At 54.2% G+C, this 16,345-nt stretch overlaps 3 protein-coding genes across 3 annotated transcripts; 1 reads left to right on the forward strand and 2 right to left on the reverse strand.

The window, feature by feature from the left end:
* Positions 1-817: 817 nt before the first annotated feature.
* Positions 818-5,649, reverse strand: CH63R_05765 (Histone deacetylase interacting; the record flags this gene model as incomplete). The annotated part of the gene is made up of 7 exons (XM_018300740.1): positions 818-1,363; positions 1,418-3,118; positions 3,167-4,015; positions 4,086-4,692; positions 4,739-4,820; positions 4,954-5,128; positions 5,224-5,649. 7 exons carry the CDS (start codon positions 5,647-5,649, stop codon positions 818-820), a joined length of 4,386 nt encoding a protein of 1,461 aa, XP_018158590.1.
* Positions 5,650-6,707: 1,058 nt separating this feature from the next.
* CH63R_05766 (Fas1 domain-containing protein) lies at positions 6,708-7,506 on the reverse strand (the record flags this gene model as incomplete). The annotated part of the gene is made up of 3 exons (XM_018300741.1): positions 6,708-6,740; positions 6,820-6,879; positions 6,937-7,506. 3 exons carry the CDS (start codon positions 7,504-7,506, stop codon positions 6,708-6,710), a joined length of 663 nt encoding a protein of 220 aa, XP_018158591.1.
* A 2,812-nt stretch (positions 7,507-10,318) lies between these two features.
* CH63R_05767 (Flavocytochrome c) lies at positions 10,319-12,407 on the forward strand (the record flags this gene model as incomplete). The annotated part of the gene is made up of 4 exons (XM_018300742.1): positions 10,319-10,352; positions 10,440-10,508; positions 10,576-10,813; positions 10,871-12,407. The coding sequence occupies 4 exons, from the start codon at positions 10,319-10,321 to the stop codon at positions 12,405-12,407; spliced, it is 1,878 nt and encodes a 625-aa protein (XP_018158592.1).
* Between the last annotated feature and the right edge of the window lie 3,938 nt (positions 12,408-16,345).

The following is a 16,345-nucleotide window of genomic DNA, read 5'->3' on the forward strand; positions in this document are numbered from 1 at the left end:
ATCAGACGATGCAACCTCTCTTCCGGTTCCGCACAGTTCCCACTTGGCTGCCGTGTTTTGCGCCTTTTTCTGTTCATTCCTCGGGTACATAGATCCACGATTGATTGATTAGATGATCTGATAAAAACTCTACACACGCTGCGTTTCTCAAAAGGCCAGCAAGAAATGTGGGTATGGTCCACGTTGAGTAATCATCACGACTCTTGAAGGTCTTTTACCATGGAGCTCTGTTGCCGCGATATCGGCCTCGTGTGGTGGACCCTGAGGGGACCAGATCAGTCACCGCACACATCGAAAAATGATATTAGTCGATGTGACATTGCATTGATGTGTAAATACAACTATTGTACACTGGCAGAAATCAAGTTCGGAGAAGGGAATGAATAAATCGAAAAGCACTCGTAAACGATTAGGAGCAAAAGCAACCCACTCAACACTTCTAAGATGAGTCACAATCCTCTTCCCGACGATAACGACCTTTAGCCGATTTCCTCTCTGCTCGTCGCACCATAATGAAGTTGAAATCGAAATAGGAAATGAAACAACGCCGAACCCGTTCCACGCCATCCCATGCCAGCCCCTCCCACTTTTTACCGCGCGTGGTCGGGGTATCAAGAGACAAACCCATGCAAATCTGGGTAACATGGCAGTCATGCCGCTCTGCACCGCTATGCCGCCTGGTATCTTCGTAATGTGAATTTTCAGTCTTTGCCGTTCCTTTCTCCGTTTCGTTCGCAAAAACCACTGTCGTCATCGCGTGAACCCAGAGGTGAGAGAAGGTGCCACTCAGTAACAACAGACGCTACAGGGCACTGTTTTACTCTGCGGTGTCCATTGCGTCTCCGGCGTCAGAAGAGGGCACTGTGCCCTCCTTCAGCCATTTTGACCAGCCCTCGTTAGACTTCTGGACATCAGACTGGCTCATGCCCTTCATCCAAGGGCTGTTGAAGACAAACTTCTCGCGGAGCTTGGTATCGCGCTTGTTGCTTGCATTCTTGAGCCTCTCGAGGTGTCGCTCGCGGCCCTCCTTGTCTTTGGGAACGTTGTCGTATACAAAGTACTCGGACGTGCCGGCCTTCCATACCATCTTGCTAGAGTTCAGGCAAATGCTGATGGAAAGATCTTCATCAAAAGAGACGGGTTTGGGGATCTGACTGTCTTCAAACTTTTCGTCGCTAGAAGGGAGGTTGCGCGCCAGAACCGTTTTCTGAAGCTTGTGACGAGGCACACCTTCTGTTGGCTCTACTTGGATGAACGATGAGATGTAGTATTGCCAACGGTCCTTGGCCTTCATCTCGTCCATGTAGAACGTAGTGTCTTCGCGTTGCAGCCAGCGGACTGAAGCCTCCGACTTCTGCGGGAACTAAAAGAATGGATATTAGTCGCGTCAAGTAGAGTGGCATATACTTAAACTTACCCAACAGATGACAAACATCTCCCCGTCCTTAACACACTTCTCCGCATACTTCCGAGCGGCAATCTCGGCCTGGTAGTTTGTCTCTTCCTTCTCACGGCTGTGTAGATACTGCTGAATGAGATCGGGAGTCTTCTCTTTCGCGTCAGTGCTGCTGCAGGTGAGGGCGAGGCGGCAAAGCGTCTTGAGAAGGTCCTGGATGGTGTACAACTTCCAACCACTCTTCAGATAGTAGTGGCGCAGAACATCCTGATACCGGACCTCATCGATATCACCAGTGATGTATTCCTCGACCAGTTCAAGGGTCTTGGGCCAGAAGGTCGAGGGGTCGTCGTTCGGGCCGAAGTAGCTCAGAGTGTTGTCAGCCAAGCCGATATCCTTTGCCGGGCGTGGTCGGTTGACGCGGTTGATCTCTTCGAGGACGCTTTCCTTGCTCTCCTTGACGTCTCTGAGACGTGTGTAAACCGTCTGGAATACGTTGAAAAAGACAAAAATGGTCTGGTTGCAGAAAAAGTTGTACCAAGGCCGAGAGAAGAACCCGTCCGCCTTCAGCTCGCCATCAGCAGTCAGAAGTGCATCGTCTCCCGTCGTGACAATGGGTTGCGGGACGATCGGCATCCAGCGTTCGTTCGACACTTCGGGACCAGCGCCATCTTCGGGGGCATCGGGCATCTCCTCTTCGTTGGCCGAGCCCACTTCAGGCGTTGTCTCTTTGCTGCCAGATGCTGCGCTTCCCTCTTTTTGCGCTCGGGGCTTGGAACCATTGCGACCGGGGTCAAGCACACCACGAAGCAGATCGCCCCTTCTGCCGGCACGGCGACTGCGGCCATTGGTAAGCTCGGCGGGGACGGTCTCTTCGGCGTCATCCTCTTCCGACACATCCTGAAGCCTGGGTAACCGCCCATCGATCTCTTCCTCGGGAATATCGAAGAACGCAGGAATGAAGGTCTCGAAGAAGTCGGAAATGCGTTCCTTCTCTGGGACGCTGTGCTGACCGCTGCTGACGGTGTAGAGCATCATCAGACGAAGCAGTTCGACGACTACTTTCTTGTCGGAGAAGTCCCATACCAACTGATGACGCGGGGCCTTGCCCTTCAAGCTACGCTGGCGCCTCTGTTCCTCAGCCTTTGTCTTGATAACGTCGACGAGATGCTTGGCCGATAGATTCCTCTTGTCGTTTTGCTTGACAAGAATGCCCATGTGATCAAGACTCTTGAGATGCATGTGCTCGACCTGAGCGTGCCAAACCTTCTCCCACTCACGCTGGGAAAAGCGCCACTCTTCGTCCTTCTGCTTCATGCGGGTCAAAACGATTGGAACGACGTTGAGCGGGTTCGAAAACAAGTCGTTGACGACTTCAGGGCCCTTGTCACCGTAGATCTTCTTGCAAACGCGCTTAAAAACGGATGTGCTGTGCCCAGCTAGAGCTTGTGGCATTTGGAAGTGCTCCCTCTCCAGTGGCGACATCACGCTGATTTGTTGAGCCACAGGCTCCAAGAGCTGGATGCACTTGAGGTTCGCCTCGATGTTGAAGTCATAATCGTGGCGTTCTTCCTCAATGCGGTGCAACCCTTCCTCGAATCCGTTCTTGCGATGGGCGACGAAGCCTGAATCTTCAGAGGCCCAAGTTGGATGGGAGGCCCAGTCATCATTCAAGACCGAGTTGCACAGTTCGTCACGACCACTGCAAGGCTTGAGACGCTCCTGTGAGAAAGTTAGCGACAGCCTGTGACATAAATGGGCCAGACGTACCCTCTTGGGAAGCAAACGATAACTAGGACCGTAGCCTCGGCAATTGCTCAATGACACTTTACCGCTAGGCGGAGCAGGTCGATTATCGACGACATCCTCGTGTGGTTCGTATTTGAGGAACGCCTTCCAGAAGCCCAGAAGTTCAGGATTGGCGGCGAAGAAAACGCTACCCTTGTGGAACACCGTGTTCCGGTCGATGATTGACTGACTAAAAAGATTGCAGACCTTGAGAAACTCGTTGAAGGCAGTCTTGTTGCTGAGGTACTTCTTGACCTTTTCGAAAAAGGCAATCTCGTCCGAGTTTGTGGTGGACGAGGCTGGAGGTCCCAAGGGCTCCGGCAGGATTGGTGTCAAAGTTGGCTCAACCGCAGGAGCATCGGAAGAAAGTGTCTTGTTGTGCGCCAGCTTCGCCCGCTTGTTGTTCACGCCGGTAGTGGAAGGGGCGCCCGGAGCAGCTCTGTTAGCCGGGGGCGCGGTCTCGACGACGGCTGGGGCAGGAACGGGTGTTTGCTTGTCTGTCCGAGGCCGCTTCTTGTTGTTCTCTTTCGAAGCACTAGGAGGCGCGAAGCTGCCCAGGGGGGGCATCTTCTGACCGCTCATACTGGGCTGAGGGGTCTGGTTCGGACCAGGGCCGGGAGGGAGTTCGTCACTGGGTCGTCCGGGTGTTCCCTTCCCCTGTCCAGCAGACTCGGGCAAGAACTGCTTGAAGTCTTCAAGCAAATCAGGTGCGGTATGAAACAGTGTCGTAACTTGAGCGTAAACGTCCTGTATGGGTTTTTGTTCGCGCTGATAAGTCTGGAGAATTTCAAGGAATTGTTTGTAAATCTCAGGCTTATCCTGAAAGCGGTTCTGCGGCGTGGTTAGTGCGCGAGGCCTCAGCCTGGGGATGGTGAGGCCGAGAAAGCCCAGGTAGACTGACCTTGATTTTATTCACGTAGCTGATAGCATGGTTGAACTCAACCGGTCCGCGGCGTTCCAAATTTGCCTGTTGCTGTTGGTTGGTAGTACCATTTATGTTAGCGGGTCCCCCAACCGGAGGGGTGGGCGCGTTGCGAGGCGGCTGCTGTGCGTTATTCGCGTGAGCAGCACCCTGCAAAGGAGGACCACGCTGTTGAGCCACGCCTTGTGCCTCGAAAGCCGCCGCTAGATTCTGGGCAGCAGGGCCAAAAGACCCAGGACCGTTTTGCACGGGCGTGCTGAAGTTGGCTTCGGGGCTTTCGATGCTATGTTGAGGCTGCTGGGGCGGCGGCGGCGGCGGCTGCTGGGGCCAGTTGTTTCCGCGCTGAGGGAAAAGCGGCTGCGAGGCACCGCTGGGATGCGCGTGACCCTCAACTTGCGTGCCTCGACCCGCAATGGATTGAACGGTTGTGCCCATCGGCGTTGTGACCCTGATGGTGTTCGGATCATTACCAGCTCCGCATTCAATTCGGTATCCCGGGGGCAAGAAGGTGTTGAAGCCTTGGATCAGATTGGGGTGACCAGCGAAAAGCTCCGAGACGCGGTTGATAACCCCGGGAGTATCGATCCTGTTACGGTCAGCCGCGCCAACGAGGCGGCGGGTAGGTCACCTACGCTTGGCTTTTGAAGTCCTTCATGATATCGAGGAAGCGATTGTACACATCGGGTTGGTCGTGGAATTGTACCTTGACCTGGTCTAGATACGTCAAGGCATCCTGTCGTTCATGATTAGCCCACTCTCCGCCGCCAATGGTCAACTCGGTCCCAAGCTATACAGTGACCATGTCCGCCTTATCCGCCATGGCTGCGGTCGTGTGTGATTCCCGGACTACGAGCAGTTTGATGGAATTCGCATTGTTTGGGGGCAGTGGGTGAGATGAGAAATGATGAAGAAGGGGCGCGAATGGACATGGAGGGATTGAAGAGGATGTAATATGCGCGCGGGGCGGCGCGGCGCTGCATCCTGCCTAGGCGACCTGGGCCGTACCAGCACAGCAGCCCACACTGGTTTCCACTTTGGATGGTCAAGCCACAGGCAAAAGCATCGGCAAACATGGCTTTCGCATCATGCAAACTCACGAGTGAAGATGTTAACTTACATTCAAAATAGGCTGTTGGCCATGGGCAATGCCGCCCTGCCCTTGCTGTTGCGTTTGAACCTGGCCACCAGCAGCACCAGTGGCAGCGCTGCCGCTGTTCGCACCACCGCCACCGTATAATCCTTGTTGCATCGGTTGTTGGGCATCGCGCTGCTGCAAGGGGCCTCCGAATACAGGAGGCCCACCGCTGGCAGCACCGAGGGAACTGCTGGGAGGGACGGTCGTGTGCGGGATCGGCGCGAACATCTGGTGCTGGGCATTCGGGTTGCTCGGTCCGCCGTGCTGCGGAGGTCTGTTGTTATCGGGCTGGAGGGGACCGCCAAAGTTGGCGCCAGGTCCTGACGGAGCACCAAGAGGCATTGGGGGCCCAGAAGATCCTGAGCCGTGGTTTGCGAGAAGGCCACCAGGGCTGTGAATTGCGCCCATCGCGCGAGACGCGACGGGCTGGTGTATTGGGATCGAACCGGCATTGCTATGATGAGGAGGCCCAGGAGGGTAGCCTTCACGGCGACGTCTGTCAGCCTGTTCTTGTTCGCGTCGTTCCATTTCGTCAGCTTCCTGGACGAGTCGACGACGGTTTTCTGTCTCGCGCTCGTAAGCGTCGGCCTCGTCAGCGGGTTTACCGCTCATCATCCTGAGATCGATCGTCCTCTGTTGTTTAGGAGTCAGCAATGGACATGGAGGACAGGCGCATGAAGGGAGGGGTTGTGATGGCAGCTTTCGCAACTGAGAGAGCCTGAGGGGGGCTGGATCATCATCCACGCAGGCTTTGCGTCGGCCAGCAGCTCCCAGAAGACAGGGATCGTGGAAAGACCATGCACTTACAGACTGATGCTGCAGAAAGTATAGTGTCTACATGAGGATAACACGACTGATCTCAAACTGCGGTACCGAAGGCCTACAAGGACGTCACGAAGAGAAATTTCGTGATGGATTACAAGCTTGGTAGCTGCTACTCAAACCCCTTCCTGGCTGATTGGAACGAGAACCCGCCGAGCGCGGAAGAAGCCGCATCACGTGATGATAAGGTTGTTATCGGAGAACTCCCACTTTTTGATCCCGATTTGGCACAGATGGGCGGAATTCATCCAAAGTTCAGTGTTGCGAACACTGCAGGGAGTTTTGCGAGTATTGTTCCTAAAGCCAGGTGGACGAACTAATTACTTTGAGTTTCATATACCCGTCATGTATCTTCCTTCAAATTTGATGGCAAAGACCTGGCTCAGCCTGGCCGGTAGGTCGAGTAGGAAAACCCTAGACCTGAACCTAGAGTCAGCATGGGTAATTGAACATCACAGCTTTCTGCAGGTCAGGAGAAGCATGTCAATTCTCTGGCGACGTCCCCCCGCTGTGAGAGACATGATAGATATTTTTTCCACACCAAGTGCCATTGGGTATTTCGTCTTCTGCCATATTGACCATCCACTCTTTGTATCTGAGCTATTCAGCCACGCGCCATGGGCCCTCGTCGCAAATCTAAAGGTTTAGACATAGTTGCGGACTTCCTTGATAATCCACTGTTTAATTCACATGTCAGCCGGAGGAGTTACTACCAAATCTGTTTGTGACAAATTGTTTGGTGTTTGGGAAACTCACAACTTCGCCGTTAGCAACCGTGCTGGCGACGCTGATGACCTCAACGTTGCCAGGCTGGATCTGAGCGTTTTGTCAGTTTCCGCTTGCAAGCAACGTAGCGGTTGGCGTGTAACCCACAAACTTGGTCCCGTTCCTATTCTCCCACCAAATATCCCTATCGTCACCCAAAGTCTTGACCTTCTCGTTCTCAGGCCAAGGGCTCATAGCAACCATGTGCGCCTCAACGAAGCGCTGGATATTATTTTGTGCCCTTTCGCGACCGTCATCGCCCTCGTACACATTCTCCCCCAGTCGCTGATAGTCCTTGGGGTCTTCCCACGGCTTCCGTGGCAAATTCTCGACGGCGGAGTTGAGCGGCGCCAGCACGGTGGTGTTGCGCGCCTGGTCATCGAGGCGGCGGGAGGCGGACTCGATCTCGCGTGTGAAGCCGGCAAAGATGTTGATGCTCCGGTCGCGGCCCATGACGTCGGAGAGCCTCACACCGTCCGGAGCCGGCGGTGGCAGCCGGGAGTCGGATGGGTCTGAGGGCGACATGGCTGCTGGGCCGGCGGGGATGGGGTCCACGAGGGGTTTCTGGCGGAAGAGACGCGGGGCGTAAAGGCCGGAGCGTTCGACGGGAAGCGATCTGAGCTGCGCTGTTACCACAGTGCAAACAAGAAAAAGAATCAGGGCGGAGGGCCGTTTCATGATGGCTTCTGGATCAAGAGCTTGAGTGTGCGTCAACGTCAAATCAGAATTCGTGGTGGCTGCATTATCGCACGAACGCAGTACACCGGGCTCGTAAACCACTCGGTGACGCACTGATCTGAGATATCAGGCGGTTCGGCGGCTCGAAACTCTTCTCGAGACCGGGTTCTTTTTAGGCATTGTTGGGGCATTGATTGGTTATTCGCACACATGACATCACCCACCCCCTGCTCCGATAATTCGCAGCCTAGCCCTCCGCCGACAGTACTACCAGTGACTTCTGACTGCATCAAATGTAATACGAAAGTGAGGTGTGCACCGCGTCCCATTGCGCGACACCTCTTGGATGAGCAAAGCGCTTGTTTTCCGAGGATACGATGACAACCTTCCGCTCATCAAGAGCTTCATTTTTCGCATTGCCTAAGGATGGGCGCACTCGCCGAGATGGACCGAAGCCGTCGCAAAGTCTCTGAGTCTTCGCCTTGAAGTCATTTGTCTCGCAGGAGCAAGCGATTGCGGAGACGGCAGAAGCTCCACTTCTGTCTGGAGTTGCGGGTTACCACCAGCTGGACGGACGGACCTGTCGGGGCAGGGTCAGGAAGCGCGAGGGAGAGCGCTCGTTCGGGATTTTTTGCTGTATTCGAAGAGAGAGGAGGGGCCCTTGGGAGACCCTCAGCTTCAGCAACAGCAGCCACCACTGCCATCGATATCAACATCCTCAGGAATCAACACGCCATCATGATTCATGAAAGGACGAATTGAAACGAAGTCGACAGGACAGGTGGCAAGCCGGGTGCCTTGCCGTCAGCGGAAGAACATCATCTGACCTGCCCAGACCTGCCCGGTCTTGTTGTCCCTAAGATCCCCTATCACATGTCAATGCACTGGTAACCGCACGGTTTGCATACTGCTCCGCAACCCCCAAAGGGTTCTCAGGCGGTAGGTAGACTGGAGATGGCGGCCCTACGCAGTAAAGCGGGAAAGAGTGAACTTTTGCGAGGGCGGCGGAGGAGGAAAGCTGGCATGGCTGGAATGCGACCTAGTAGTCGGCCCAGCGACGAAAAGAGGGGACGGCAATGCGCGATGGCCGGCTGGGGAAGATGCAGTGGCAGATCCTCGGTCAGGTGGTAAAGGTTCCGGACCGGGCATCATCTGACTTGGTGCACGCCGCCGCATCTGCATCAATGTGTGGGGAGAACAGGGTCAAGAGGTGAGGCGTGCTCATAGATGTAGGTACCTTGGGGTAGCCTGTAAATGTTAGAGGCGTTGCCCGTCAATCTTGCTCGTGCGGTAGCCTCGACGCAAGTGCACAGGCTGGAGGAGCTTGGAGAAGGGTTACAGAACGTGTCCCATGGATGGAGTCCATGCCCATGAAGATATTTTCCTGTGTCCTCGATGACCCGTTCACTCTTGACACGAGGCGAGCTTCGCAGTAGTTTGCGTCTCGTCGATGTCGGTGGGCGTAAAGAGAGTAAAAGAGAGGGTGGACGACACACAGCCTAGCAGCTGAGCGCTCAAAATGCCCGTGACCGAGTGGCGTTCACATGTCAAAAGATAACGGCAGCGGCCTAAGGAAACAGCCTGAAACTGGCGGCAAAAAAAAAAATCTTCAGAAGCGTTCCGCGCCAGCGGGTTTACTACTCCAATTGCCTTGTGAAAGCCCAGCCCACAGTTGGGGCGAGCGAGTTGCCGTCTGCCACCTCTTCTCGAGCCCCAAGCGTGCGACGATGTCGATGTCGAGGTCTGGTGTCTGTATCGTCTTCCTGTGTGTGTAATGCGCCATCTCCCGTTGGACCACAGCAGCGAGCAGCCGCCGGGGCCTAGAGTCCCGAAGCTTGAGCAGAGCAGTCAAATGCTTTTAGTCACCCCCCACACTTCCCCCAGTTTTGCACTTCGCGGTCCACCACCGAAGGAAGCGAAAGCAGGTCCTTCTCGGCCAGAATTGCTGCGAGAAGCCAGAGGGGACCCGGTCGCGCCAATTGCTACCAGAGCTTGCCTCTCTACATAAACCCTCCGCAAGCCGGACGCAATTTCCTGTCGCGTCGTCTCGATACAAGGAGAAGTTTGTTGACTTTTTAGACAAGGTTGTTCGCTTTTTTACTCCTGCAATTGGAAAAGGAGAAGACACGCGCGGGTCGGCGGACGACAGACAGAGTGGAAATCGTTTCCCCACACTCAACCCCCAAGCAACCCGCACCCTCCGGCCTGCCAGGTACCTACCTACCTACCTAGTTGCCTAGGTACTTAGCCTCCAGTGCCCATTGTTCTCGTCCTTTGTACGGCCGCTTGACCAAAAGCCACATTCTTACTGGTACGTCCGCAATCAGTGACGCCAATGCTTCCGCCCAGAGTCCCCCAAATCCCCCCTCCCTCTCCCCAAAGTCCCCCCGGACCAGTCTGTCGCCCCCTACCCCGACCCCCGACCCAGACCCAAACTCGGCCCAAAACCCGCTAGCATGGCGGGCGGCCCAGTTGTATCCCATGGAAACACCCAGCGCTAACCCCCTGCTTTCTCTCCAGCGCTTCGACCTCGGCTCACGACTCGCCGTGTCAGCGACCGACTCTCTCTGTACTACTGTACCAACTAGCCAGCCAGCTTTCGGCCCCAAAGCCGATACCTCGTGCCCACGGCCCACGCCCTTCGTACCATCTTCCCTCGGCGTAGCAACGTCGAAGGGACACTCTTCCCATTTTCTTCTTAAACCTCTCCATCCAAACTCTCCTCCTCCCCCGCAACCTTTCCTTCCCCATCTTCTTCTTTGTTTGTTCTCCATACTTGTCCTTCGGAGCGCATCAACACACCTCAATCACAATGGCACCCAGAGTTATCGTCGTTGGTGGTGGTCGTAAGTTGCCCTTTGCCCTCTTCCTCTCGCTCCTTTTCTCCAATGTCGTCTCGTCTGGCATCGTCACATGCTAACTTGCAACACCAGTGTCCGGCTTGAGTGCCGCGCACACCATCTACCTCGCCGGAGGCAATGTTGTCGTCCTCGACAAGCAGGGTAAGTCACAGTCTGCTCGCTTTCACCTTCGCCTGTCGCAAAAAGGCTGACAACCCTCGTCTCATAGGCTTCTTCGGTGGCAACTCCACAAAGGCCACCTCTGGTATCAACGGTGCCTTGACCCGGACACAGGTCGACACCGGTATCGCCGACAGCGTCAAGCAGTTCTACGATGACACCCTGAAGTCTGCCCGTGACAAGGCCCGCCCCGACCTGATCAAGGTCCTTACCTACAAGTCCGCTGCCGCTGTCGAGTGGCTTCAGGATGTTTTCAACCTTGATCTCACCCTCGTCTCACGGTTAGGGTAAGTTGCCCACGAGTCCGAACGTCTGATGAAAACAGCCCCTAACAGCCTGCACAGAGGTCACTCCCAGCCCCGTACTCACCGTGGCCACGATGCTAAGTTCCCCGGTATGGCCATCACCTACGCTCTCATGCAGAGACTTGAGGAGCTCGCCGAGACCGAGCCCGGCCGTGTCGAGATCATCAAGAAGGCCCGTGTTACCGGCCTGAACAAGGACGGCAACACCGTCACCGGCGTCACATATGAGTTCAACGGAGAGGAGCAGACGGTCGATGGACCCGTCATCCTCGCCACTGGTGGCTACGCAGCCGACTTTGGCGAGACGTCTCTGCTCAAGAAGCACCGCCCCGATACCTATGGCCTCGCCACCACCAACGGCACTCACGCCACGGGTGACGGCCAGAAGATGGTCATGGCCATCGGAGGTAACGGTATCGACATGGACAAGGTCCAGGTCCACCCTACCGGTCTGGTCGACCCTAAGGACCCTGGCTCCAAGTGGAAGTTCTTGGCTGCCGAGGCCCTCCGAGGTGAGGGTGGTCTCCTGCTCAACGCCGATGGCGACCGTTTCTGCGACGAACTTGGTCACCGTGACTACGTGTCTGGCATGATGTGGAAAGAGAAGGACAAGAACAAGTTCCCTATCAGACTTGTCCTCAACTCAAAGGCCTCCAAGGTCCTCGACTTCCACACTCGCCACTACTCCGGCCGTGGCCTGATGAAGAAGATGACCGGCGCCGAGCTGGCCAAGGAGATCGGCTGCAAGCCCGACCACCTCCAAAAGACTTTCACCACCTACAACGCCATTGCTGATGGCAAGCAGAAGGACCCTTGGGGCAAGAAGTTCTTCCACAACCTGCCTCTGGACATCAATGACGACTTCCACGTCGCGCTGATGGAGCCTGTGCTTCACTTCACTATGGGCGGCATCGAGATTAACGACAAGGCCCAGGTTCTCAACAGCGAGCAGAAGCCCTTTGACGGCCTATTTGCTTGCGGTGAGCTTGCCGGTGGTGTCCACGGTGCCAACCGTCTCGGTGGTTCTTCCCTGCTTGGCTGCGTCGTCTACGGCCGCGTTGCCGGTGACACCGCTAGCAATTACCTATTCCAGCAGGCCCTCAGCGGCGCCGGAGGCGCTACATCGCGTCTGGGCCAAATTTCCCTGCACCTTGACCCCGCCCAGCCTGGCCGTGTCACGATTGACTGGAACAACGCTGGCGGTGCCGGTGGTCAGGGTATCCCTGCCCACCAGACCACGTCGGCCGCTGGCCCTACGCCCGAGAAGGACGGCCAGAAGGCGTCGAAGCCCAATAACCCCAAGGAGTTCACGATCCCCGAGAAGGAGTTCACTATGGAGGAGGTCGCCAAGCACAACACTAAAGAGGACCTGTGGGTCGTCGTTAAGGGTGTTGTGATGGACCTGTCCAACTGGCTCGAGGAGCACCCTGGTGGCCCCCAGGCCATTATGAACTTCATGGGCCGTGATGCGACCGAGGAGTTTGAGATGCTGCACGACGACGAGGTCATCCCCAAGTACGCACCACAGCAAGTGATTGGCCGTGTCAAGGGCCAGACGCCAAGTCTGGAGCTCTAGGATGCGTGATGATCTACGACGCGGCACGATGGAACTTGGTTTTGGGTAAAATAGTGATAACTGGAGTAACGGGTGCGCATTGGCGCACTTTTAAATTTGGGCATTTCTTCATGAGTAGTCACTATCTCGGGATGTATTCATAGATACATGTTGTATTCTTTTGGATTCAATGGACCTCCATACGTCTTTCTTTCCATGTATGTTCTCATCTTGCAACCGTAGTCCCCTTGAACGAATCAGCTGAAAGTGCATGTGCAAGAACCCAGCCAGCGCCCTGCTGACGAAGACGCTGCCAACTTGCGGCTTATGTCATCCTCCACCTTGGCGCTGCGATGCTCCCCTGAAGGCACGTACTCCATACACACATTTCAGGGACAGACGGACGTCTACACGCTGGCAAGTCCCATGTTAGCGAGCTGAACATTGAAGGAAAGTTCTCGGGTTTCGATTCCGAGAAGACGTACGGAAAGAAAATCGAAGGCCACCAGTGATGCTCCCATGAACCGGCAAGGTCCATCATCCACCCTCACACCCTGAGTTCGAGACAAACGAGGGGCCAGGACATGTATCAACGCGAGTTCGCGTGCAAAGAAGATGTATATAGGGCGGGTTGTTGATGATTGGTTTTGCTGTGGTTGTTAAGCCTGAATAAATTACCGTCCCATTATGAGAATCGGAGATGACCTCGCACGGCGCCAAAGAAAGAGAAAGATGTGTTATGGAAACGATACCTTGTAAAGGTGAAAAGTCGATATAACTCCGCATGGTCTGTTTATAATTCTTTGAAATAGGTACAGGTTCAAAAACGAGCCTGTATTTATGTTTTCTTGGGAACCTTGAACCTTGTTATGGTGATGATACACGAGACATGTCGAAGTTATCGAGCCATTCCCAGCATTTCGGATGCTACAGAGATGGCAACTCGAAGCCATACATGTATTACGAGCTGTGCCTTTCGCTTTCCAGGGGCTCGTATTTGATGGCTTCATCGGCAACAAAAGTTGCGCCGAGAAAGGTGACGGCATCGGTGTCCAGGAAGAGCTCGACAGCGATTCGTCCACTGAGTAACGCTACAGAGACGGTCACTCCATCTGCCATGAACCATCGTTGCCGCGGAGTTCCCGCGAGAGGTTTGACCACCGTGGTAACGAAAAAGAACCATATCGGCTATTCTTTACGACGAAGTTGGCAAGAAACGATTACGCCCAACCTCCATCGAGAAGAATGAGAAGACTGAGTCGAAATCTGGGTAGACGATGAACTGAATCAGCATGACAACAGTCAACCAACTTGGAGCCAATCCTTCTTCCGCTACATTTCCCGCACCCAGCCACGTAAAGGATAGACGGCTCAATCAATGGGTGAAAATAGAAACATACACGAGTAATGAGGTTTACAAGGTATAAAGTCTGGAAGAGTGCGGTGGACTACTACGACGTAGTAGCATGGCGCTATCATAGAAATTGCACATTTTCAGCCCCTCAGGAGCCGAACCAGAAGACCCAGGCCAACAATTAGTCGTTCAATGAAATGGAAATGATAGATTTTACGCTCTTTAGCTTCTCGTCCTCATTATTCTGACTCCAATACTTCCTGACTACCCGATATATTTCACTGTTTGTTGGGTAAACCGCCAGCTACGGTCTTCGGCATACAATCTTTGAACGTCAACAGCTCCATTCTGCTCGACTAGTAGGATAAGGAAAGGCCATAGCATAAATGAAAGTAGTACTCACGAATCGGAATTCTCTATGTTCTTCCAGATCATGCTTCTCTAACGAAATCCTGTCACTTTGCACTAGCGATTATGCCAGGGGAACGGGAAGATGAATAGAAAGAGTTACCATTCTTGTGTCGGCATGCGAGAGCTCGCGCTGCATGGGGGCTAATGGAAAGAATCGCTGGAGCGAATCGGTGAAATGCTGACATCTTCCATGGAGAAAGTCTTTTGGGTGGGTTTGAGAAGCCCATAACGTTGTCCGACGATCGTCTCCAAGTTCTGATCCCCTTTTTATTTTGCATCGGGTTGGTCAGTTCGTCATGCTTCTAGTCAATCGAATACATGACAAGTTTCCAATTCAAGTACAGCATATTGACATCTGTCGTGTACCGCCAGCATAGTGCCAGTGCGCGGTCTGGTTAAGACGCTGGATACCAACCTTTAGCTGTAGAGAGGGCTCGTCAATCCTTCAAAGACCAGAGGCTCGCTCACCTGGGATGGGTTTGGCAACGCCCTTGAATGGGTCAGTATACTTGGACAGCGGCCCATAAAGTGTAGCTCCTGCGGTAAACTCGTGTCCAAACCGGGCAGTCAAGATCCAGTACTCTTTGGAAGACCAAGTTTCCTCTTGATTGTTAGGTTTTGGTCTCTGGCTTATCCTATCATACGTCTGCTCAGCAGAAAATCTCTCCACTGGTAACAAATACAAGTGTCTTTGTCACCTGAAATCCACTACGTTCTCATGATTTCAGGCGTAAGAACGAATGAACTGGATGGGATTTTGAGCCCCGACTGGCTCAACATCCGGAGCAGAGAGTATGAAACACAGAGCCTCGAACACCTCGGAGAGGGTGGTACACGGCATTTTAAAGTCTGGCAGTAATGATTGACTAACGCGCCGCTTATGGTCCCTCCCCGTATACTCTCTCTACATGCTTGTATTAGAAAACCATCGACTTGCAGGTGCTCGTTTTGGAAGAGCTAACACTCTCCCTCGGTACTTTCCTACGGACGTCTCTTCAACTTGGATAAAGACATTCAAATCTAAAAGAAAGACACTGGACATTCTTAACTAACAAGAATTATGTCGGAATTGCAAAACCTGCCTTGACTGGCAGAGCCCCTCTGTCGACGGCTTCGGCAGCTATCTGCCTACTAGACGTTGTGCTTCCTGGGAGACCTTGACCAGAACAATGCCATGCATGACTTACCGAAAAGCCGAATTGTCTTTCACGCCTCCGGGGAAGAGCATTCCTGAATTTGGGCTTCCACTTCTTCACTATAATCTTCATAACGTTGCACCGACCTCCCGCAGTTTCTCATATACACTCAACCAAACGCATTTGTGCCAACATGTCTAGGGAGCCGCCCACCTGTGAGTGAACCGGGGCGTGCCATTCTCGGAGATTCGCCGTGACCCCGAGATCTCTGCAGATATGACGAACCAACACCAGCATAGTATCACTGTTGTAGCACGTTCAACCCACTCCAGCCGCGAATACAATACTGGGATCATCAACTTGCAGACAGTCGGACCGCCTGTACGGAATCGTCTCGCACATAGTCCCCGCCCATACACAGCAACATCGTCAGACATGTCCAGAAGAATATACACAAAAGCAGGGGCCCGAGTTGCCACGTCTCCGGCACGGCCACCCGAGCCAGAGCGCCGCGGATGTCACCACGTCTACACTGCCGGACAGAATCCCGTTCACGTCTCACCCGTCCCGCTCCCGGGCACGGGAATAGCATCTTCCACTCCCCATTGCCACCATAGAGGCGGGCGGTGTTGGACGCATAAATACTCGCCGGAACCCCTCACTCTACGGGCCAGCGACGAGTTTGTCCACCAAGCTTGGTCGCTGCGCCCCTATTCATGTGCGCCCCCTTTTCGGATAACATCTGATGTGGCTATGTGTTGCCCAACGGTTCCATTTCACCTGATCGATTCGTTGACACGAGATGGAGAGTAAACTGGCGAGATTCCGTGCCGATCAGCTAAAAGGAGTTCATGCGATTTATGTCACCCCTGTGGGGAGGGCTGTGCTGCATCGTGGCAACGTGATCTCTACCGTCCTTGGAATCAGTCGCAAGTACCACGGAAACGCTGGCTGAGCCGTGATTGTCATACAATCCAGAGCTGGGCGCCAGCCGCGCTTCCAGACTACTCGTGTGAACCATATTGGCGGTAGGGTTCCGCGGCCGTGAAGATGATCCA

The sequence above is a fragment of the Colletotrichum higginsianum genome, chromosome 4 (genome assembly GCF_001672515.1).
Source record: "Colletotrichum higginsianum IMI 349063 chromosome 4, whole genome shotgun sequence".
Lineage (NCBI taxonomy): Eukaryota > Fungi > Ascomycota > Sordariomycetes > Glomerellales > Glomerellaceae > Colletotrichum > Colletotrichum higginsianum.